This window comes from Lithobates pipiens, unplaced genomic scaffold, assembly GCF_037356315.1.
Source record: "Lithobates pipiens isolate NorthernLeopardFrog02 unplaced genomic scaffold, aLitPip1_a1.2 Scaffold_22, whole genome shotgun sequence".
Taxonomy (NCBI): Eukaryota; Metazoa; Chordata; class Amphibia; order Anura; family Ranidae; genus Lithobates; species Lithobates pipiens.
This window is the reverse complement of record NW_027507784.1, coordinates 345,098,582-345,123,748: the sequence shown is the minus strand read 5'-3', so window position 1 is coordinate 345,123,748 and position 25,167 is coordinate 345,098,582. Positions and strand designations below refer to the sequence as shown.

At 48.5% G+C, this 25,167-nt stretch overlaps 1 protein-coding gene across 2 annotated transcripts in view; it reads left to right on the top strand.

Annotated features, from left to right (window-relative positions):
• The window catches only part of SEMA5B (semaphorin 5B), a 492,183-nt gene that overhangs the window by 379,438 nt on the left and 87,578 nt on the right, over positions 1-25,167 (top strand). For both annotated transcript variants that reach the window (XM_077449725.1, XM_077449726.1), the window contains exons 13-14: positions 17,299-17,416; positions 19,090-19,265. In XM_077449725.1, the coding sequence (XP_077305851.1) occupies positions 17,299-17,416; positions 19,090-19,265 (294 nt within the window). The remainder of the gene's footprint in view (positions 1-17,298; positions 17,417-19,089; positions 19,266-25,167) is intronic.

Sequence of the window (25,167 nt, the reverse complement as noted above, 5' to 3'; positions counted from 1 at the left end):
TCTAAGAACAGTATCATAAAATGTTGATAATAGCTGGGTAAGGATCAATCTATATGGAATACAACTGTGTCATCAAGTATAGCTCGACGCGTTTCGTGGATTTATCCACTCGTCAGGAGCAAATGCACCAGAGATTCCTATAAAAGTATATAAGATATGTCAATATTTAAAATAAAATTATACAAGATATTATATGTCAATAGATGGCTCACCAAACACACTCACCAACCCAAACCGTACACGCAACGCATGGTGACCGGCGCAGGGTAGGCCACGGATAGAGACCCCAACACGGGAGCTGAGGCCGCATAATATGGAGGTGCAACATCAGACGAACAGAGGAAGTAGTACAATGTGGACAGCCAATTTAATATAGCCAGAAGTGATGATATAAAAATATTATATTTAATTTAATGAAATCATCCCAGCAATGATCCTGGGGCTCTATATTGGCGCCTCTTTCCCATGCTGCCCCCGCTCCACTCCTTTTCCCCCATTATAGTCCCTACTTTTTGTTTCCATTACTCCGCCCTGTTTTATTCTCTTATCCAGCCCCATCGTGTCTTTTCTTTTTATCTTTTTGTTTTGTTTCTCGTTTCTTTTCATTCACCCGTTTTGTTCGAATTTTTGTTTAGAAGCCTTCAGCTTTCCCCCGGCTCGGAGAGAAGAAATAATAATAGCGCCGGCTCGTATCGTTACAAATACATTTTGTTTTTTTTTTGTTTTTTTTGGCTTTAGTCGGGGAGCAGCTTGCAGACTTAGGGCTTCGGATCAAAACTAATCCCCGATGTGATTCTGAATCTTAGACGTCTGTATGAGAAATGTGTCATGGGGATGTGTGTATGGCTTGGCGGGTCACCTTTCCTTACAAGAAATGTTCCTAACAAGTCTCATTGTCCTCCGTTCCTTGTAGCGTGTAATTGCCATGAGGTGAAGTACAAAATTGTATACTTAAGCAGTATTTAAGAAAATATTTTCTTTAGAAAGAAGGAAGAAGTCAGCAATAGGGCTCCTATATTTCTCTGTACAGGGTAGACGTAGAGGACCTCCTGCTCCTGAAAACTGGAACTTAGGCCATGAATCGGGTCAGCCAGCTCTGCGGGGGTGTGACCACCCAGCTCTACCTTCTCATATATATTTCACTCAATGGGGCTCACAGTAATCAAATACATTTATTCCATTTATATGAGTCTGTTATATCCAAAGCAGGGCCGGTGCTACCATTAGGCAAACTTGTCAGTCGCCTATGGCAACCGGGCACTGGTGTTCCTACTCTCTTCTCTCTGCAGAGAGCATCTAAGTCTCAGCATCAGCAGGCAGCCACCGCTTTGTTCACACATAGTGTCGGAGGCGCATTGGCAGCGGAGGACTGTGTCCATGTCCCAACTCCCCAATGAATGTAAGCAAGCAAACATTAATTGATGGGCACTGGTGAGGCTGCATTGATGGGCGCTGGTGAGGCTGCATTGATGGGTGCCGGTGAGGCTGCATTGATGGGCGCTGGTGAGGCTGCATTGATGGGCGCTGGTGAGGCTGCATTGATGGGCGCCGGTGAGGCTGCATTGATGGGCGCTGGTGAGGCTGCATTGATGGGCGCTGGTGAGGCTGCATTGATGGGCGCTGGTGAGGCTGCATTGATGGGCGCTGGTGAGGCTGCATTGATGGGCGCCGGTGAGGCTGCATTGATGGGCGCCGGTGAGGCTGCATTGATGGGCACCGGTGAGGCTGCATTGATGGGCGCTGGTGAGGCTGCATTGATGGGCGCTGGTGAGGCTGCATTGATGGGCGCTGGTGAGGCTGCATTGATGGGTGCCGGTGAGGCTGCATTGATGGGCGCTGTTAGGCTGAATTGATGGGCGCTGTTAGGCTTGATTGATGGGCGCTGTTAGGCTGGATTGATAGGCGCTGGTGAGGCTGCATTTGATGGACCCTTCATTAAAAAGGTGGGGTTTACATGGGCAGGAAAAAGGGGGTGGCGTCAAGGGGGGGTAGCAAAATTTGATTTTGCCTAGGGCAGTGATTCTCAACTAGGGTTCCTCCAGAGGTTCCTTCAGCATTCAGCAATTTCTGCCTCTCAGATAAGTTCCCACTGACACCACTGATCTTTTTAGCTCTCTGTAAGGAGGAAATTCTTCCCAATGACCACAAGTGTAAGGACCATTCTTCCCACTGACCATCACACTAATGTATCATGAGTTGTAAATTTCAAATTTTTAGCAAGGGTTCCTCAAAACCGGAGAACTATTTCAAGGGTTCCTCTGCCTTGAAAAGGTTGAGAAAGGCTGGCCTAGGGTGTCAAACATCCTTGCAACAGCAACAGCCAAACTCTTCCCTAGTCCTGAAACCTGTCCTGGCACTCTGTATGTTACATACTCCTGACCCATGCACTTTGTAGGTTACATACTCCTGACCCTTGCACTCTGTAGGTTACTTACTCCTGACCCTTGCACCCTGTAGGTTACATACTCCTGACCCTTGCACCCTGTAGGTTACATACTCCTGACCCTTGCACCCTGTAGGTTACATACTCCTGACCCCTGCACCCTGTAGGTTACATACTCCTGACCCTTGCACCCTGTAGGTTACATACTCCTGACCCTTGCACCCTGTAGGTTACATACTCCTGACCCTTGCACCCTGTAGGTTACATACTCCTGACCCTTGCACTCTGTAGGTTACATACTCCTGACCCTTGGAACTCTGTAGGTTATATACTTCTGACCCCTGCACTCTGTAGGTTACATACTTCTGACCCTTATAGCCCTGTAGGTTACATATCGTATTTACTCGAGTATAAGCCGACTTTTTCAGCACATTTTTTTTATGTTGAAAAAGCCCCCCTCGGCTTATACTGGAGTGAGGGTCTCCCGCTGTGTCATGCAGTCTTAACTGTTAGACTGTCCACTGTAACAAAGCCCCGCCTCCTCCTCGTCTGTGATAGACGGAACACTGAACACTGATACAATGCTGGGAAACTGAATCAGTGTTCTGTCTATCATGGGCAAGGAGGAGGCGGGGCTTTGTTACAGGGGACGGCCGCCAAACAAAGACTGCAGTTGCATGAGACAGCGGGAGACACCTGCTGTTTGTAATCAAAGGTACAGGTGGGCACAGTGAGGCTGCAGATGGGCACTGATGATACAGATAGGCACAGTGAGGCTGCAGATGGGCTCAGTGAGGCAGCACATGGGCACTGATAATACAAGTGGGCACAGTGAGGCTGCAGATGGGTTCAGTGAGGCAGCAGAGGGGCATTGTTTACCGGTAGCTGCTGCATTTCCCACCCTAGGCTTATACTCAAGTCAATACATTTTCCCAGTTTTTTGTGGTAAAATTAGGTGCCTCGGCTTATAATTGGGTCCGCTTATAATCGGTACTTCTGACACCTCTACCCTGTAGGTTACATACTTCTGATGCATATACTCTGTGGTTTACATACCCCCTGACACCTGCACTGTGTAGGGTACATACTCTAGATGCCTGCTGCACTCTGTTCAGGGTAGTCTCAGAGGACCTCCTGCTCTCAAAAACTGCAACTTGGACCATGATTCAGGTCAACTAGCTCTGCGAGAGTGTGGCCACCCAGCTCCATCTCCTGACATATTTCACTCAACACAAATGATCTTTCTGTTCTATTGTATATACATCTGTTAAAGTTTATCTAAACCCAAACTTTTCCTACTGACACCTGTATTGTGAAGGATGCATACTCCTGACACCTGTATTGTGAAGGATGCATACTCCTGACACCTGTATTGTGAAGGATGCATACTCCTGACCCCTGCACTGTGATGGATGCATACTCCTGACCCCTGCACTGTGATGGATGCATACTCCTGACCCCTGCACTGTGATGGATGCATACTCCTGACCCCTGCACTGTGATGGACGCATACTCCTGACCCCTGCACTCTGAAGGATGCATACTCCTGACCCCTGCACTCTGAAGGATGCATACTCCTGACTCCTGTACTCTGTAGGTTACATACTACCAACACCTGTACTCTGTAGGGTACATACTTCTGATGCCTGAACTCTAGGTTACATACTCCTGACTCTGGCACTCCATAGGTCACATACTCCTGACACCTGCACTTTGAAGGTTACATACCCCTGACACCTGTACTCTTTGGGTTACGTACTCCTGATGCCTTTACGCTTTATGTTGCATACTCCTGACACTTGCACCTTTAAGGTAACATACTTCTGTCCCCTCTACTCTGTAGGTTACATACTCCTGGTACCTGTAGGTTACATACTCTTGACACCTGCGCCCTTTGCCTTACATACTCCTGATACTTGGCTCAAGTTTTAAGTTCCTCCAGCTGTAAGCACAATTTTGCCACACCCACAATTTCCCATGGCATGCTTGGCATGGGGCCTCATTATTGCCCTCTGGGTGCTTAAAGGTAGTTTGATCCGGGCCTTCTGATTTCTAACGGCGGTCCTGGTTGCGTTCCCCGCTACTGTAGTTGTGTATTGGGGAGCCATTCTAAATAAATAGCACCACAATGCCACGTATTAAATGCGTGAACACAGTAGTAGTGGGCAGTAAAACGAGGCACTTCCACTACGCATAGCTCTGAGGGGGGGGCCTTAAACCCAGATTTTTTTTTATTAGGTTGAAAAATTTGTATCAAATAAAGGATAGACGTTCGATACTTTGAATTCTTCATTACCATCGTACTCTTCCTGTGGCGTTATCCCCCCCCTATTGTACCCCTGATGTGCCCGCCTGGCATCCCTCTACCCTTCCATATGCTGCGTCACGTATCTCTAGTTAAATTTATACCGTAATTCTCAGTTGGCGCTTTCTTAATCTCTGTTTCTCTCCCCCCCCCCCCCCCCCCCCCCGGTAAAGTCTCTTCAGCTCCCAGAAAAAGATCTTAGATCTTAGTGAGAAAAGGGGCAACAAATCCCGCGCCGCGCTCCAGCGTAGCGCAGGCAGAAACGGCGGAGATGAGCGTGATTTGTGTTCGCCATTAATAATTCATCACCGGGACGCTATCTCCAACAGAACAGGTTGAATTTTTTTATCGGAAATTCTGTGTTTTTTTTTTTTTTTTATCTCCGGCGTGTCATTTTTCCCCGCACCCCCCCTTCCTGTTCCATCTTGCGCTCGTCGCCCTCCATCATATCTCACCTGTTTGACATTCCAAACGCGCGCGTCCTTTAATCACGTTAGAAATGGCAGCACTTTAGCCGTAGTGTTTCTTACGCGCTCGGCTATAATGGAGCGCCGTTAAAAAAAAAAAAAAAAAAAGCGACGAGATGCAAAGTGAGGCGCCGTTCAGGCGACAAGTGGCCAACACTCAGACGCCGCTGATTAGGATCATTCAACCCCATTACAGCCGAGGAGCCCGCGGGGCTTCAAAGATCAGAATGATTTAACTCCTTCGGCGCCCGCGGTGACACCAATTTTAATTAAGACTAAAGACCGCGCTAGCCCCCCGGGGGGGGGGGTGGGGGCCTTAATTAAAGGGCGGCGTCCCGCGTGTATTCATTCTGGGTGGCCCCTGCCACGCTTTTATTAATAAATCTCTCCAATTGGGGTTAAACGCTTTACCCTTATAGCGAAGGACTGAGCCCACCTGCGTCTTGTCTTCTCCAGACCGGAGTTTTTCTTTCCCCTCTTGGGGGGGGGGGGGCGCTCCAATCTTATCCTGCCGCAGATTACAGCCGATCGACGGTGGGGGGGGGGGGGTGGGGGGTACCAGGGCCGCTCAAAGGAGCCATTGTTCTCGCTCCCCTAACCAAAACTCTGTACGCGCTCTCGCCCGCCTGTGAAAACTGAACGCAGACAGACCGCGGCCTCCCAACACAAGAGGGCTTTGTCTAACATTTGGCCCCGCGCGAGGCCTTAGGATATCTCCGAAGATTTGGAAAAATGATTCTTCTGTGGAAAAGAAACGGAAAAAAAGTTGTCATAATCTTTCTATTTATGGGCCCGGCGTGGTGTGTTTACACGCATCGCGGCCTCTGACTTTTTTTTTTTTTAATTCTCTGCGCCGGTTGGGTCGCCATCAAACGCCGCGGCGTCCGCTCGGATGTGTGGCGGCTTTGTGTTTTCGCCGCCGCGTTTAATGTCGGGCAGGCCTTTGAACATGAGCTTGAGTCACATTAGAGTGAGGACAATGTGTGGCTCGTATGGGGGAGACGCGACAAGAGCCGGCCAGGGGGCTCGGGGACCGGATTTTTGCCGATGGCTGGTTTGCGGTCTGTATGATCTAATGGCGGTTATGTTTTGGTGGAAAGAAGCAATCGATGCTGAAAAAAAAAAAAAAGACACAGATTAACTGAAGAGGACCTTCACCCTAAAGGTCATGTTGCTCTGCCTCCTTCCCCCCTCCCTTACAATTGGACATATACAGTAACCACTTCAATACCGGGGGGCACTTAAACACCTTCCTGCCCAGACCAATTTTGAGCTTTCAGCGCTGTCGCATTTTGAATGACAATTGCGCGGTCGTGCTACACTGTACCCAAATGAAATTTTTATCATTTTTTCCCCACAAATAGAGCTTTCTTTTGGTGGTATTTGATCACCTCTGCGGTTTTTATTTTTTGCGCTACAAATAAAAAAAATACCGAAAATTTTGAAAAAAAAAAAAGTTTTTTTTTGTTTCAGTTTCAAAACTTTGTAAATAAGTACGTTTTCTCCTTCACTGATGGGCACTGATGGGGGCTACACTGATGGGCACTGATAAGGCGGCACTGATGGGCACCAATGATGTGGCACCAATGAAGTGGCACTGATGAGGTGGCATTGATGGACGCTGATATGTGGCACTGATATGTGGCACTGATATGTGGCACTGATATGTGGCACTGATATGTGGCATTGATATGTGGCACTGATATGTGGCACTGATATGTGGCACTGATGGGCGACACGGATAGGCGACACGGATGGACACTGATAGGCGGCACAAATTGGCACTGATAGCTGGCACGGATTGGCATGGATGAGCGGCACGGATTGGCATGGATGAGCGGCACAGATGGGCATGGATAGGCGGCACATATGGGCATGGATAGGCAGCACAGATGGGCATGGGTGGGCACTGATAGGCGGCACAGGTGAGCACTCATAGGCGGCATTGGTGTTATACTGTACTAATGGATGCCAATCAGTGCCAAACAATAATGCATGCCAATCAGTGATGCCCATTGTGGGTACTGATTGGCATCCATTATGGGCACTAATTGGCATCCATTGTGCTGACTGGCATCCCTGGTGGTCTAGGGAGGATTACCTTTTCCTTGGTGGTCTGGTGGCGTCCCTGGTGGTCCAGTGTGGGCATCCTCGGGGGGGGGGGGGGGGGGCTGTGCTGATAATCGATCAGCACAGACCCCCCCTGTCAGAGGAGCAGCGGATCGGCTCTCCTCTACTCGCGTCTGACAGACACGAGTGAGGAAAAGCCGATCACCGGCTCTTCCCATTTACACTGTGATCAGCCGTGATTGGACACAGCTGATCACGTGGTAAAAAGTCTCCGTCGGAGACTCTTTACCGAGATCGTAGTTGCCGGGTGTCAGACTGACACCCCGCAACAACGATCGCCGCGATGCGCCCCCCCGGTGGCGCGCAGCGGCTCATAATCCTGATCACGTCATATGACGTCCGATCAGGATTATGAAACCACTTTGCCACCGTCAATTGCCTATAGGGCGGGCGGCAAGTGGGTAATTATATCATTTATTCGGGTTGAAAAGTAGCACTTCTGCATTTCTTGCCTAGGCAGGTTTTTTTCTTCTTTTTTTTTTTGCCCACCCCCTGCACGTGCATCGATGTCCTGCACGGGTTTTGGTCCCGGGCGAGCCCTGGGGCACAGCTTTGATGTGGCTTTTGCACTCTAGCACTTAAATAGCATCAAAGCTTCATGTCCAAAGTCGCATGTTTGGATTAAAGTGACATTAAAGGCAATTTAAATTAAAATAAATTAAAAAACATGTTATATTCACCTGTTCTGTATAAGGGTTTTGCACAGAGCAGCCCTAATTCTCCTCTTTTTGGGTCCCCGCCCCCCGCTGGTGCTCCTGGCCCCTCTCGCCTGCCGTGTGCAGCGCCCTCCCCAGCCCCCGCCAATACTTACCTGAGCCTGATCTTCCTCCCAACGATGTGCATGAGAGCCTCGGCTCTTCGGGGACTCTACCTCCTCATTGGCTGAGACAGCAGCAGGAGGCATTGGCTCCCACCACTGTCAGTCACAGCCAGTGAGACAACGCTCCTGAACAGCTGCTCTGTGTGTTTCGTTCATACACACACGGCCATGGCTCGGCCTCATCCCCTCTCTGTCCTCATTGGCTCACTGGCTGTGTTTGACAGCAGTGGGAACCAATACCGCTGCTGTCTCGGCCGATGAGGTGGGAGAGTCCCTGGAGAGCGAAGGCTCTTGTGCACATTGCTGGAGGAAGATTGGGCTTAGGTAAGTGGGGGGGGGGGGGGGGGTGTCTCAAGGTAAGAAACCTTGAGCCTTAAGAATCACATTAAGGGCTAGCGTAAAGATTAAGCAGGCCATAGACCAGTCAAAAACCACACAAAAATTCATGGTCATTAGTTTTTCACATTATCAGAGTACCAGATGTGACATGCGATTTTTTGTGCCACAATCGAAAGTGTCTGATCCAACATGCTGGGTTTTGTTTAAAAAAAAAATGAAACAAGTGATTGCACAATCGTATGTACCATTTTCGATCGACAGAACATTCAGTTTTTGACTCGTCTATGGGCCTGCTTTAGGGTTAGAGTTAGGGTTTGCAGTAATTGTTAGGGTTAGCATTCTAGCCCTGACTCTAGCCCTGACTCTAGCCCTGACTCTAGCCCTGACTCTAGCCCTGACTCTAGCCCTGACTCTAGCCCTGACTCTAGCCCTGACTCTAGCCCTGGCTCTAGCCCTAACCCTGGCTCTAGCCCTAACCCTGGCTCTAGCTCTAGCCCTGACTCTAGCCCTGACTCTGACTCTAGCCCTGACTCTAGCCCTGACTCTAGCCCTGACTCTAGCCCTGACTCTAGCCCTGACTCTAGCCCTGACTCTGACTCTAGCCCTGACTCTGACTCTAGCCCTGACTCTGACTCTAGCCCTGACTCTGACTCTAGCCCTGACTCTGACTCTAGCCCTGACTCTGACTCTAGCCCTGACTCTGACTCTAGCCCTAACCCTGGCTCTAGCCCTAACCCTGGCTCTAGCCCTAACCCTGGCTCTAGCCCTAACCCTGGCTCTAGCCCTAACCCTGGCTCTAGCCCTAGCTCTAGCTCTAGCCCTGACTCTGACTCTAGCCCTGACTCTAGCCCTGACTCTGACTCTAGCCCTGACTCTGACTCTAGCCCTGACTCTGACTCTAGCCCTGACTCTGACTCTAGCCCTGGCTCTGACTCTAGCCCTGGCTCTGACTCTAGCCCTGGCTCTGACTCTAGCCCTGGCTCTGACTCTAGCCCTGGCTCTGACTCTAGCCCTGACTCTGACTCTAGCCCTGACTCTAGCCCTGACTCTGACTCTAGCCCTGACTCTGACTCTAGCCCTGACTCTGACTCTAGCCCTGGCTCTGACTCTAGCCCTGGCTCTGACTCTAGCCCTGGCTCTGACTCTAGCCCTGGCTCTGACTCTAGCCCTGGCTCTGACTCTAGCCCTGGCTCTGACTCTAGCCCTGGCTCTGACTCTAGCCCTGGCTCTGACTCTAGCCCTGGCTCTGACTCTAGCCCTGGCTCTGGCTCTAGCCCTGGCTCTGGCTCTAGCCCTAGCCCTGGCTCTGGCCCTAGCCCTAACCCTAGCTCTAGCCCTAACCCTTACATGTGACTTTGGATTTATAGGTTCCTGCACTACTTTGATGCTACTTGGATTCCAGAGAATGTAAAGTAGCATCAAAGTTGCACTTCGTGAACAGAACTGTCATACTTTTCTATTAGCCAAAAAACCCAAAACATTTAAAAAATGAAACACCAGTCGGGGGGGGGGGGGGGTGCTGGAGCCCTGAGTGGGTCCCCAAGTGGGTCCCCAAAAAGCCCCGGGTCTTGAGCATGCACAATTCTATTATTAGCCCCAAGCGCCGCCATCGAGTGGGGACCGATCTGATCCCGAGCGCGGCCAAGTCACATAGCAGGTCCCGCCTTCTGGAGCCTGCAGCGCCTATGATGGACGTCCCACTGGTCCAATGCCGGGACCGCAGGATGTGTGACTTCCATCATAGGCGCTGCAGGCTCCAGATGGCGGGAATTATAATGCGGCCGCCGCGCCACTCTCCTCCTCCGGCTTTGTCTCTGGCTGCCTGCTGTGATGATGACACACCGCACATTGCACACTTCGGCTGAGCTGCAGGACACGTGAAGTCTGTCTCCCGCTCGGGTAGGTCAGTGTATGTGTGTCAGGTGGTGGCAACACTTTCATTTTTTGGTGCAGCTCCATTGAAGTTTATTACACACAAATCGCAATCTGCTGTGGGGAAAACATCCATAGGAAACCAAGTTAAATGGACTGTAGAGCGTTTCTGCAAAATGTTAAAAAAAAAAATGCATAGGTGTGAACCAAGGGTTATGTATAGAAAACAATTTGTAACAGGAAACTGTTTAAAAACAACCTGAATTTAGATACAAAGTAATATTGCCAAACCATCAAAAAAGTTTCATTTTTTATGAAAAAAAAATAAATAAATCTGTGTTTATATTCTATTCTCCAACACCTCAATGTGTCATTTCACCTACTTTGGGGATTTTCTTATTTTCTAACCAAAAATACTTTGTTATACATTGTTTCATGTATGTGACCAATTGTTTTCTGTCTGCTGTACTCTGGTTACACAAGAAACATCTCAATCAACTGTTTCTCTATGGTCTCTACTAAAAATATATATATATATATATATTGTAGACATGTCACTGGAGAAGTGATCGAGGGGGTGTACATCTCACCTAGGTTGCTACACAGTGTGAGATGGTAAATCCAGGATGGTTCAGTTTCTCAGCAGTGATATGCTGCTGAATTGTTATTTAATTTTGCCGGGCCTGGGTTTATATGGAATGGCAGGTAGGTTTGGTAGAGGGACCTGTCATTCCACATCCCCCGATCCAGTTCTGGGTTTGGGATCAGGTGAGCTTGGATCCTAATTAGCCTGGGAAGCTAAAGGCTCTGTAGGGTCTGCAGGTGATTGCTCCCAGCCAGGGAATGAACAGCCTGTATGTTGAAGGAAGCTGCAAGCACAGACACTGCTGGAGCTAAAACCCACCCTGCGATATCCAGACGAAAAGACGCTGTCTTTATAAATGTCAGATAGGTGAGAAGAACCTGTTAGTAAGCGCCCAGCCGGGCTAGGTATTTTGTTTATTTTGTTGTACTTAGAAAGCACGGTGTTGCTGTATGTTTTGTTTGCTGGACTGTTTGTACCACGAATAAACGCCAAGATCTGCTTCATATATTCCAAGTCTGCTGTGAACTGTGTCCAAACACACCCTACCCCGGGAAGATCCCGTACAATTGGTGGAGGTAGCGGGCAACGCGGTTGCTAGGGGCAACGGTGTGGACAGACTTGGCTACAGCTGCTGATGTCCTGGGTGAAAGCTGCAACTACACTCCAAAAACAGTCCAGCAACATGGAGGAGATGCTGAAGCAGTTTATGCAAGTGAGTTTGCAACAACAGCAGGCTCAGACAGAGGCCAATAGACGACATGAACAGTCCATGGCTGAACAACAGCAGATGATGGCTGCACAACAGCAGGCTCAGACAGAGGCCAATAGACGACATGAACAGTCCATGGCTGCACAACAACAATCCATGGCTGCACAACAGCAGATGATGGCTGCACAACAGCGGATGCATAAGGAAGAGTTGCAAGCTTTGCGCCAAAGCCAACAACAACTTATCGAGCACCTGATAGTAAATCGAGAGGCGCCTGTGGTTACTAATCCACCCACAATGGAGGGAGCCGCTCCAGAGATTTTTTTTGGGAGAAGGACTGTGCAGAAAGCGCTGCAAAAGATGACTGCTGAGGACGATGTTGAGGCCTTTCTAACAGTATTTGAGCGCGTGGCTGAGCGAGAGAAGTTACCAGCTGCTGAGTGGGCAGAGGTAATTGCACCCTATTTAACAGGTGAACCCCAAAAGGCCTACTATGACCTCAGTGAGCAAGAGGTTAAGGGCTATACTCGGCTAAAAGAGGAGATACTTGCCCGACTAGGAGTTACTACTGCAGTCCGTGCCCGGAGGGTACGCAACTGGAGCTACAGTCTGGACAAATCAGCGAGGTCCCAGATGTATGACCTAATCCATTTGGCAAGAAAGTGGTTGGAGCCAGACACTTCTACTCCTGCACAAATCCTAGAGAAGGTCGTGATGGATCGCTACCTCCGAGCGCTTCCTACTGACCTGCAACGCTGGGTGGGACAAGGTGATCCTAGGGACGCAAACGAACTTGTCAACCTTGTGGAGAGGTTCCAGGCGACTGAGGACTACCTCCGCGATGTTCCTGCAGCATCTTCACCTCCCCGGAGCGCCAGATCTGTGCCGTCAGCTGGTAAGAGACTTCCATCTGTTGGGGGAGTGTGGAGGGGTGCTGATGGGGGGAAAAGGGCTCAAGTGGTGTCTCAGGGACAAAAGACTGGTGATGGTCCCGGGTGGCTAAGGGGCTCTGAAAAGGACTCCTTGCCAAAGAGACCAGGCCCTATCCAGTGTTGGAGATGCCATGAGGCGGGACACGTGTCTGCCCATTGCCCTCTTACCTCTGAACCCATGGAATGTGACGCTAGCCGGCGTCAGTCGCTATTTGCGGAACCATCTTGTGCTGCAGTTCCTGGACTAGAGACTGAACCGCAAATCTGCAACATCACAATCAATGACTTTCCTGTTAAAGCGTTAATGGACTCAGGAAGCCTCGTAACCTTGGTGCATGCTAGCCTGGTGGCTGGGGACTTAGAGCCTAACAAGCATATGAGTGTTGTGTGCATACATGGTGAAACAAAAGTGTACCCTATAGTGCGGGCTAAAGTCGGGACTAAACAAGGCACCGTACAATATGAAGTGGGTGTGGTTAAAAACCTCATGCATGATGTAATATTGGGCCGCGATTTTCCGTTATTCTGGGCTCTCTGGGAAAAAGAGAAATCCCCAAAAGGAGTGAGGATACCTCTAAGGAGGTTGCCTTGTCCGCTGTAAATGATAAAAGTATGCAGGATGAAAATGATTGTTTTCCTTTGCAGGTCCTGGTTGGGGAGGAGGATCCTCCCACTGAGCAAAATATACTAGACTTAGAGGTGTCTAGCGATAATTTTGGGACTGCACAATTACAGGACCCCACTCTCAAAAATGCGAGAGAGCAGGTTGCTGTTATGAACGGGGTACCTCAGGAACCAGATGCTGAAAAAAGATTTCCACATTTTTCGGTGACTAATGATCTTTTCTATAGAGTCAATAAGGTTAAAGATGAGATTGTGGAACAGCTTCTGGTACCTAAGCCGTACCGGCGTCAGGTGCTTGACATGGCACATAACCATGTTCTTGGGGGACACTTGGGGACTGACAAAACGCGAGAGAGGGTTCTCCAGAGGTTTTTTTGGCCGGCCATATATGATGACATTAAAAAATACTGTGAGTCGTGCCCCACATGTCAGGTTAGTGCCCCAGTGTCACATTTTCGCAGTCCTTTGGTTTCGCTCCCTATTATAGAGGTGCCTTTTGAGCGTATTGCCATGGATTTAGTGGGTCCCATTGTAAAGTCAGCTAGAGGACACCAGTATATTTTGGTAGTCCTGGATTATGCGACCCGCTATCCTGAGGCTGTACCCTTAAGAAACACTGCATCTAAAACAATTGCACGTGAGTTGTTTTATATGTTCTCTAGGACTGGGATCCCCAAAGAAATCCTAACTGACCAAGGTACGCCATTTATGTCGAAAGTAATGAAGGAATTATGCAGACTATTTAAAATCTCACACATCCGTACCTCTGTATACCACCCCCAGACGGACGGATTGGTGGAGAGATTTAATAAGACTTTGAAACATATGTTGAAGAAAGTGGTGGCAAAAGATGGTCGTGACTGGGATCATTTATTACCCTACCTCATGTTTGCTATTAGGGAGGTGCCCCAAGCGTCCACAGGGTTCTCACCATTCGAGTTGGTCTATGGTCATCACCCTAGGGGTCTACTGGACATTGCAAAAGAGACATGGGAGAATGAGTCCACCCCATACAAGAGTGTTATTGAGCATGTAGCACAAATGCAGGACCGTATAGCCACTGTAATGCCCCTGGTAAGGGAACACCTCCAGAGGGCTCAAGAGGCCCAAAGTAGAATTTACAACCGGTCCGCAAGAATCAGGACATTCAACCCAGGCGATAGGGTCCTTATACTAGTCCCCACTGTTGAGAGTAAATTCTTGGCGAAGTGGCAAGGTCCTTATGAAATTGTTGAAAAGATCAGTGAGGTGAACTACAAGGTGCACCAACCAGGTAGAAGGAAGCCTTTCCAAGTTTATCACATAAACTTGATCAAGCCCTGGAAAGACAGGGAATCCTTGGTGGCGACAAATACTGTTAATGATTTGTCACAACCAATCCCTCCAGTCAAGGTAGGTGATACTCTATCAGTGTCACAGAAACAGGAGGCTCAGGAATTTTTACAGAAAAACAAAAAAAAGTTCTCTGACCTCCCAGGGCGTACACACCTCATCCATCATCACATTGAAACTGAGCCTAGAAGCAGAGTAAACCTTAAGCCCTATAGGATACCGGAGGCACGTAGGGAAGCCGTATCTGCCGAGGTAAAACGTATGCTTGCTCTGGGGGTAATTGAGGTGTCACAGAGTGAATGGTCCAGCCCAATTGTGCTAATCCCAAAGCCCAATGGAACTTGGAGGTTCTGTAACGATTTCAGAAAGTTGAATGAGATCTCCAAGTTCGATGCGTATCCTATGCCCAGGGTAGATGAGTTGATTGAGAAGTTGGGTAACGCCAGGTACATAACCACTCTCGATCTCACAAAGGGCTACTGGCAGATTCCACTTTCTGGTGAGGCTAAAGAGAAAACTGCATTCTCCACCCCTGATGGGCTATTCCAGTATGTAGTGATGCCATTCGGGTTACATGGAGCGCCTGCAACTTTCCAGAGGTTGATGGACTTGATTCTGCGACCACATCGTGATTACTCAGCTGCCTACCTCGATGATGTGGTCATTTTTAGCCCTGATTGGGAAAGTCACCTCTGTAAGGTACAGGCCGTGTTGGATGCCATAAGTGATGCGGGGTTGACCATAAATGCCGAGAAGTGTGCTCTAGCCCTAGAAGAGGCCAAATATCTAGGCTACATTATTGGGAGAGGGTTGATTAAGCCACAGCTAAATAAAATTGAGGCAATACAGAATTGGCCTAGACCCCTGACAAGGAAACAGGTTAGAGCTTTCCTGGGTATTACGGGGTATTACCGTAGGTTTGTGCCGAACTTTGCCTCAGTTGCTGCTCCACTAACTGACTTGACAAAGGGCGGAAAGACAGCAATGGTCACGTGGACCCCAGAGGCCGAGAAGGCTTTCCAAAGCCTTAAGTCTGCCTTGTGCCAACCACCTGTGTTAGTTACCCCCGATTTCAAACGAGAGTTTCTGGTCCAGACAGATGCCTCTAACACAGGCTTAGGTGCAGTACTCTCACAAGTAGTGAATGGTGAGGAGCATCCGGTGACGTACTTGAGTAGAAAATTAACCCCGGCCGAGAAAAATTATGCCATTGTGGAGCGAGAGTGTTTGGCAGTAAAGTGGGCCCTAGAATCGTTAAAGTATTACTTGCTAGGCAGGAAATTCAAGTTGGTGACAGACCATGCCCCCCTAACATGGATGAAGTTAAACAAGGAGAGAAATGCAAGAGTGACTAGATGGTTTCTCTCCCTACAAAACTTTAATTTCACTGTGGAACACAGGCCAGGGAAATTACAGGCAAATGCTGACGCATTGTCAAGGGTAAGTTGTCTGTGGGGACAAAAGGCTCAGCCCTCCGGTCTGAAAAAGAGGGGGGGGATATGTAGACATGTCACTGGAGAAGTGATCGAGGGGGTGTACATCTCACCTAGGTTGCTACACAGTGTGAGATGGTAAATCCAGGATGGTTCAGTTTCTCAGCAGTGATATGCTGCTGAATTGTTATTTAATTTTGCCGGGCCTGGGTTTATATGGAATGGCAGGTAGGTTTGGTAGAGGGACCTGTCATTCCACATCCCCCGATCCAGTTCTGGGTTTGGGATCAGGTGAGCTTGGATCCTAATTAGCCTGGGAAGCTAAAGGCACTGTAGGGTCTGCAGGTGATTGCTCTCAGCCAGGGAATGAACAATCTGTATGTTGAAGGAAGCTGCAAGCACAGACACTGCTGGAGCTAAAACCCACCCTGCGATATCCAGACGAAAAGACGCTGTCTTTATAAATGTCAGATAGGTGAGAAGAACCTGTTAGTAAGCGCCCAGCCGGGCTAGGTATTTTGTTTATTTTGTTGTACTTAGAAAGCACGGTGTTGCTGTATGTTTTGTTTGCTGGACTGTTTGTACCACGAATAAACGCCAAGATCTGCTTCATATATTCCAAGTCTGCTGTGAACTGTGTCCAAACACACCCTACCCCGGGAAGATCCCGTACAATATACATATATATATATATATATATATATATATATATATATATATATTTATTTATTTTAGCAGACACCCTAGAGAATAAAATGGTGGTTGTTGCAATATTTTATGTCGCACTGTATTTGCACAGTGGTCTTTCAAATGCAAATTTAAAAAAAAAATTGCTTTAATGAAGAATAAAAAAAAAAAAAAAACAGTAAAGTTAGTCCATTTTTTTTTGTATAGTGTGAAAGATTTTACATTGTGAGAATCGTGATCTTTTTTATTCTAAGCAAAAAAATTGTGATTCTCATTTTGGGCAGAATCGTGCAGCTCTAATATATATATATATATATATATATATATATATATATATATATCTATATCTATCTATATATCTAATATATATATATATGTATATCTATATCTATCTATATATCTAATATATATATATATATATATTTTATAAAAAATACTATTGCCGTCAGCAAGCGGTTAAAGCCAAACTTCACTCTCTCATTCAACTCTTTTCAGGGTTGCGGGATATAAAATTGCATAATCTATGGCATGCTCAACCCTCCCGTATCCACCAACCGTTCGCTTCTTACCAACCACTGATATCAATTTTGGGTGGACTGACTCCTCCAGAGATAAGACGATCGTTGCCCAGGCAGTGGATTCCGTATGTCTGACGGTTGTTGTTTTTTTTTTTTCCAAGGACCTGTCTGGGGGCCCGGGACCCGTATTGCGGATGGGACAGTAAGAAGAAGCGCTGCACCACCCTGGAGGACAGCTCCAATATGAGCCTTTGGTTTCAGAACATCACCGAATGCCCGGTAAGCGATGACATCATAGTGACATCACATTGTAGTGTCACTTAGAGAAAGGCAGCTTTCTATACGGGGGGGGGGGGGGCACTCAGTGGGAAATGATAACGAGCGTTTAGAGACCGGGTTCATCTGGAGAGATGGGGTCAGCTGACACCATACAATCCGAGATCCCATATTTTTACTGCCCCCCTAACAATAGCGCTGCCCACGTAACAAGGCAGCCGTGAAAACGAAGTGACAGACTCAGCGCCGAGTCCTGATAAGTGGATATTATACGTGGAACAAGGAACAATTCACATTCAGGAGAGAGAGAAAAAAAAAATCGGCAAAACGACCACAGAAGTCACCCGGCGTGCCGACACATTGCTGAGGAAACATTGAATCCCGGCCAAAAACACTTTCTTTTGGATGGTGCGGGGGAGGGGGGGGGAGAACCTCTGTCTGCTCTTCTTTTGCTCTCCGTGTCCCCCTCTTGGTGACTGAAGGGAATTGGCACCGAGGGGACGACGAAGAGCAATAGTTCCCTCTTCCAAAATGTTCTCCTGGTCGTGCGCGTGTATAGAAGGAGTAGTGGATGATTGGAAAAGACTTCCAGCAGAGGTAGACAGGCAGTCAGCAATAAGGCTTCATTCATACCCGAGTCTCGCGTTTTTGTCGCGCTTTTTAGCATTTCCGTACGGCGTTTTTTTTAAAGCATTTTTGCCATTTTTTATTATTGGCCAATAGGGAAAAATATCATTAGTTTCATCAATTGTTTGCTTTTTCATTTGCTTTTATTTAATATTTATTATTATTATTATTTTTTTTTTTTTGTTAGGCGTTCATTTATTTTTATTTGTTTATTGTTTACAAAACTTTTATTAAAATGTCAGTACAGCGAGAGCAAATATCGTTTGGAGATGCGGTGTTGTTGGTTATACAGTATATGGCTTTGGTTTTATTGTATTCATTTACTTTATGTTGGGGGATTAGGATTAGGATTAGGGTTTTGAGGTTCGGGTTCATTTTTGATTATTTCATATCGCGGCCGGTGGGGCGGAGTTTATGATCGACGTGAAAGCAGCCGCGATTGGCTGTCGCGGCGGTCACGTGACTGGAAAGCTCCCGATTTTGCAAGTAGTGATTCCGTTGGCCGCCGGTAACCCTGCTGGGAGTTCACGGGGCGCGCCAGTGTGGTACGCAAATATGCGGCCGCTTGGCGCCAAGGCCGCAGCTGCTGACAGGCTGTGTATTTGCGTGGTGTCGGCGCCAAGAGGTTAAGGGATAGAGAGGAGGTGATGGGGGGAACCCCTGATTGGAGGGTTGAAGGAAATGGCAAAGAACATTCGGGACATGTAGAAAAAAAGAACTAAAAAAAGAACTTTAACCACTTCAGCCCCAGAAGGTCCCCCCCCCCCCCCCCCACTTAATGACAGCTCATTGGATTACAGTTTGCTCTCAGCTGGGAACTCCCGACTGGCAGCAGAGACCAGTCGCCGGTTGTCGGGACGCCGGCGGGTGCCGGCTTCTTAGTGACCGGCACAAATTGCAGGCAAAAAACGCACCAAAAATACAGGTAAAGTTGTGTGGCATTGAGGTGAGAGGGGACTGAAAACCATGTGACTTCCGTTGTCGTGTGACATCACAGTAGTGTGATCCCTCCGGGGGTCGTCTCATTGACTCTGATCTTCCCTTTCCAGGTCAGGAACCTGACGGTGAACGGCGGGCTGGGCGCCTGGTCTTCATGGCAGCCGTGCCAACATTCCGACGGAGACTCCTCCTGCTTCTGCCGCTCCAGAAACTGCGACAACCCCCCGCCGCAGTGTGGTGGGAGAGACTGCGAGGGGCCGCGGATAGAGATCACCAACTGCTCGCGGTAAGTGTGACGGGTGCTCCATTGTACCGATTCCGCATGAAGAAATCCCCCCCCCCCCCGGCGATCAGACTGTACATTCTAACGTTGTAGAAGGAGGAAGAGGCATTTCCTCAGTCTCCTCTCCCCCAATGATCAGACTGTACATTGTAATGTTGTAGGAGGAGGAGGAGTCATTCCCTCAGTCTCCCCTCCCCCAGCGATCAGACTGTACATTGTAACTTTGTAGAAGGAGGAGGAGGCATTTCCTCAGTCTCCCCTCCCCCAATGATCAGACTGTACATTGTAATGTTGTAGGAGGAGGAGGAGTCATTCACTCAGTCTCCCCTCCCCCAGCGATCAGACTGTACATTGTAACTTTGTAGAAGGAGGAGGAGGCATTTCCTCAGTCTCCTCTCCCCCAATGATCAGACTGTACATTGTAATGTTGTAGGAGGAGGAGGAGTCATTCCCTCAGTCTCCCCTCCCCCAATGATCAGACTGTACATTGTAACTTTGTAGGAGGAGGAGGAGGCATTTCCTCAGTCTCCCTTCCCCCAGTGATCAGACTGTACATTGTGACTTTGTAGGAGGAGGAGGAGGCATTTCCTCAGTCTTCCATCCCCCATTGATCAGACTGTACATTGTAACTTTGTAGGAGGAAGAGGAGGCATTTCCTCACTCTCCCATCCCCCATTGATCAGACTGTACATTGTAACTTTTCCTGGGCTAAGACTATGTCAGCAGTCTGCTGCAGGGAGGAGGAAGTATTTGCTCAATCTCCCCTCCTCTAGTAAGCAGACTTCAACATTGTAACTTTGCCTAGTTTGGGATAATGTCTTTAGTCTGCTGCAGGCAGGAGGAGGCATTTCCTCAGTCTCCCCTGCCCCAGTGATCAGACTGTACATTGTAACTTTGTAGAAGGAGGAGGAGGCATTTCCTCAGTCTCCCCTGCCCCAGTGATCAGACTGTACATTGTATCTTTGTATAAGGAGGAGGAGACATTTCCTCAGTCTCCCCTGCCCCAGTGATCAGACTGTACATTGTATCTTTGTATAAGGAGGAGGAGGCATTTCCTCAGTCTCCCCTGCCCCAGTGATCAGACTGTACATTGTATCTTTGTATAAGGAGGAGGAGGCATTTCCTCAGTCTCCCCTGCCCCAGTGATCAGACTGTACATTGTAACTTTGTAGAAGGAGGAGGAGGCATTTCCTCAGTCTCCCCTGCCCCAGTGATCAGACTGTACATTGTATCTTTGTATAAGGAGGAGGAGACATTTCCTCAGTCTCCCCTGCCCCAGTGATCAGACTGTACATTGTATCTTTGTATAAGGAGGAGGAGGCATTTCCTCAGTCTCCCCTGCCCCAGTGATCAGACTGTACATTGTATCTTTGTAGCAAGTCACAAGGTTGGAAGCTGCAGAAGGGGCTGATTTGTGTCAGACATTTGTGCACAGGCCCCAGGATTTACATGTCATCTCTGAGCCGTCATCTCAGTCCAGGAAGTAGACAGCGACTATGGATGATGCCCAAACAAAGATGGCGCTGTCCTTCTGATGGTAAAATTGGATGAAGGCGTTGTCGGGGGAGTTCTCCGATCTCTGTAAGAGTCAATAAATACCTGGAAGGGTCACACGATGAATTGAATACAATCTATGTGATGACAGGCCCTCTTTATGATTGGTGAGATCTCAGGGGTGGATAGGCGGAGCTCGGGATGTATTCCTTCCATCTCACCAATCACCATGAAGCCTCCAGACAGACACCGAATAAAAAAAAGATTTATTTGTTTTTGTTATTTTGCATTTTTATTAAGCAGCCGAGTCGGAGAGTGGGGGAGGGGAGCGCTTATTTCTATTGGGATTATTTTTATTATAAACAAGATGGAAAATAGAATGTATTCCACCGCAGTCCTACATCCCATCACCACCAGGGGGCGGAGTTTGTACATTAGAGTGTAAGCTCCTCTGTACAGAGACTGATGTGACTGTGGGGGAGGGGACATTAGAGTGTAAGCTCCTCTGTACAGAGACTGATGTGACTGTGGGGGGAGGGGACATTAGAGTGTAAGCTCCTCTGTACAGGGACTGATGTGATTGTGGGGGGGGGGGGGACATTAGAGTGTAAGCTCCTCTGTACAGAGACTGATGTGACTGTGGGGGGAGGGGACATTAGAGTGTAAGCTCCTCTGTACAGAGACTGATGTGACTGTGGGGGAGGGGACATTAGAGTGTAAGCTCCTCTGTACAGAGACTGATGTGACTGTGGGGGAGGGGACATTAGAGTGTAAGCTCCTCTGTACAGAGACTGATGTGACTGTGGGGGGAGGGGACATTAGAGTGTAAGCTCCTCTGTACAGAGACTGATGTGACTGTGGGGGAGGGGACATTAGAGTGTAAGCTCCTTTGGTACAGAGACTGATGTGACTGTGGGGGAGGGGACATTAGAGTGTAAGCTCCTCTGGTACAGAGACTGATGTGACTGTGGGGGGAGGGGACATTAGATTGTAAGCTCCTCTGTACAGAGACTGATGTGACTGTGGGGGGAGGGGACATTAGAGTGTAAGCTCCTCTGTACAGAGACTGATGTGACTGTGGGGGAGGGGACATTAGAGTGTAAGCTCCTCTGTACAGAGACTGATGTGACTGTGGGGGAGGGGACATTAGAGTGTAAGCTCCTCTGTACAGAGACTGATGTGACTGTGGGGGGAGGGGACATTAGAGTGTAAGCTCCTCTGTACAGAGACTGATGTGACTGTGGGGGAGGGGACATTAGAGTGTAAGCTCCTTTGGTACAGAGACTGATGTGACTGTGGGGGAGGGGACATTAGCGTGTAAGCTCCTCTGGTACAGAGACTGATGTGACTGTGGGGGAGGGGACATTAGAGTGTAAGCTCCTCTGTACAGAGACTGATGTGACTGTGGGGGGGAGGGGACATTAGAGTGTAAGCTCCTCTGTACAGAGACTGATGTGACTGTGGGGGAGGGGACATTAGATTGTAAGCTCCTCTGTACAGAGACTGATGTCACTGTGGGGGAGGGGACATTAGCGTGTAAGCTCCTTTGGTGCAGAGACGGATGTGACTGTGGGGGAGGGGCCATTAGAGTGTAAGCTCCTCTGTACAGAGACTGATGTGACTGTGGGGGAGGGGACATTAGATTGTAAGCTCCTCTGTACAGAGACTGATGTGACTGTGGGGGAGGGGACATTAGAGTGTAAGCTCCTCTGTACAGAGACTGATGTGACTGTGGGGGAGGGGACATTAGAGTGTAAGCTCCTCTGTACAGAGACTGATGTGACTGTGGGGGGAGGGGACATTAGAGTGTAAGCTCCTCTGTACAGAGACTGATGTGACTGTGGGGGAGGGGACATTAGCGTGTAAGCTCCTTTGGTGCAGAGACGGATGTGACTGTGGGGGAGGGGCCATTAGAGTGTAAGCTCCTCTGTACAGAGACTGATGTGACTGTGGGGGAGGGGACATTAGATTGTAAGCTCCTCTGTACAGAGACTGATGTGACTGTGGGGGAGGGGACATTAGAGTGTAAGCTCTGCGGTGCAGAGACTGATGTGACTGTGGGGGAGGGGACATTAGAGTGTAAGCTCTGCGGTGCAGAGACTGATGTGACTGTGGGGGAGGGGACATTAGAGTGTAAGCTCCTCTGTACAGAGACTGATGTGACTGTGGGGGAGGGGACATTAGAGTGTAAGCTCTGCGGTGCAGAGACTGATGTGACTGTGGGGGAGGGGACATTAGAGTGTAAGCTCTGCGGTGCAGAGACTGATGTGACTGTGGGGGAGGGGACATTAGAGTGTAAGCTCTGCGGTGCAGAGACTGATGTGACTGTGGGGGAGGGGACATTAGAGTGTAAGCTCTGCGGTGCAGAGACTGATGATCCTGTGCACTGCGGTGGAATATGACAGAAATAAATCCAGCAGACCTGGAAGTGGCTCTGATGATGTCATAGTGTTTATGTAAATGCAGCGATCCATACAATGACGATCGATCTTTGTGACACGTCTCAATAAAAGCAGAAAAAAGGTTATAAAAGAATTACGGCGTCATCCTCCCGGCTCCATTAATTTGATCTCTTACAGGAGGAATGGAGATAAAATCTCATAAAATAAAATTGGGGGTTTAGAAATGAAATCGATGCGGAAGATTCCAAACACACAACAAACTATAAATAATTGGCGCCTTTATTAGCGGCTCCAAGTCAGGAGATGGCGGGGGAGGAGCTTCTGATCCAGAGAAGAACGTTCTGGAAGATACGGATACAATGTTATACTGTAGAATGAAGTCGTATTTCGGGGGATTGGTGTGTCCCGAATTGTGTTTTGTTGTTTTTCTTTTGTTTTTTTGGGGGGTTTTTTCACATAACCCCCTGGCTGGGATATACTGGACCAAACTAGACATACTGGGACATACTGGGACATGCTGGACCAAACTAGACATACTGGGACATACTGGACCAAACTAGACATACTGGGACATACTGGGACATACTGGACCAAACTAGACATACTGGGACATACTGGACCAAACTAGACATACTGGGACATACTGGACCAAACTAGACATACTGGACCAAACTAGACATACTGGGACATACTGGACCAAACTAGACATACTGGGACATGCTGGGACATACTGGACCAAACTAGACATGCTGGGACATACTGGGACATACTGGACCAAACTAGACATGCTGGGACATACTGGACCAAACTAGACATACTGGGACATACTGGGACATACTGGACCAAACTAGACATACTGGGACATACTGGACCAAACTAGACATACTGGACCAAACTAGACATACTGGGACATACTGGACCAAACTAGACATACTGGGACATGCTGGGACATACTGGACCAAACTAGACATGCTGGGACATACTGGGACATACTGGACCAAACTAGACATGCTGGGACATACTGGACCAAACTAGACATACTGGGACATACTGGACCAAACTAGACATACTGGGACATACTGGACCAAACTAGACATACTGGACCAAACTAGACATACTGGGACATACTGGACCAAACTAGACATACTGGGACATGCTGGGACATACTGGACCAAACTAGACATGCTGGGACATACTGGGACATACTGGACCAAACTAGACATGCTGGGACATACTGGACCAAACTAGACATACTGGGACATACTGGGACATACTGGACCAAACTAGACATGCTGGGACATACTGGGACATACTGGACCAAACTAGACATACTGGGACATACTGGACCAAACTAGACATGCTGGGACATACTGGGACATACTGGACCATACTGACAGTTACTGGGACATACTGGGATATTCTGGACCATACTGGGACACATTGGACCATACTGGGACATAATGGGACTTGTTGGGACATACTGGACCATACTGGACCAAACTTGGACATACTGGAACATACTGGACCACGCTTGGAAATACTAGGACATACTGGGACATGCTGGGACACACTGGACCATACTGGGACTTTCTGGGACATACTGGACTATACTTGGAAAATACTGGGACATACTGCACCATACTGGACCATACTGGGACATACTGGGACATACTGGAGCTGTTCTACCTAAATCCTCCCTCTGGCCCCCCCTTCAGTCTTGCTCAGGTGAGCTTCTCAGCATGTACATTACAAGCTGCAGCAAGTCAGAGCCCCTCCTCATTTCCTGGCTGGAAGGCGTCCAGCATCATCTAGTCCTGCCCACCCCCACCCCCCCCCCCCCCCCCCCAGCATGACTGTCCTTGGCCCCGCCACTTTCATTAATTGGATTTCAGTTATTTCAGTCATGGAGACTCAGCATCACCTGTGGGTGTCACCTATGCTAATACAGACTGGCTAGGAATGCCCACTCCTCCAGACTGACACCCACCCATCAAGGTATTTGTATAACT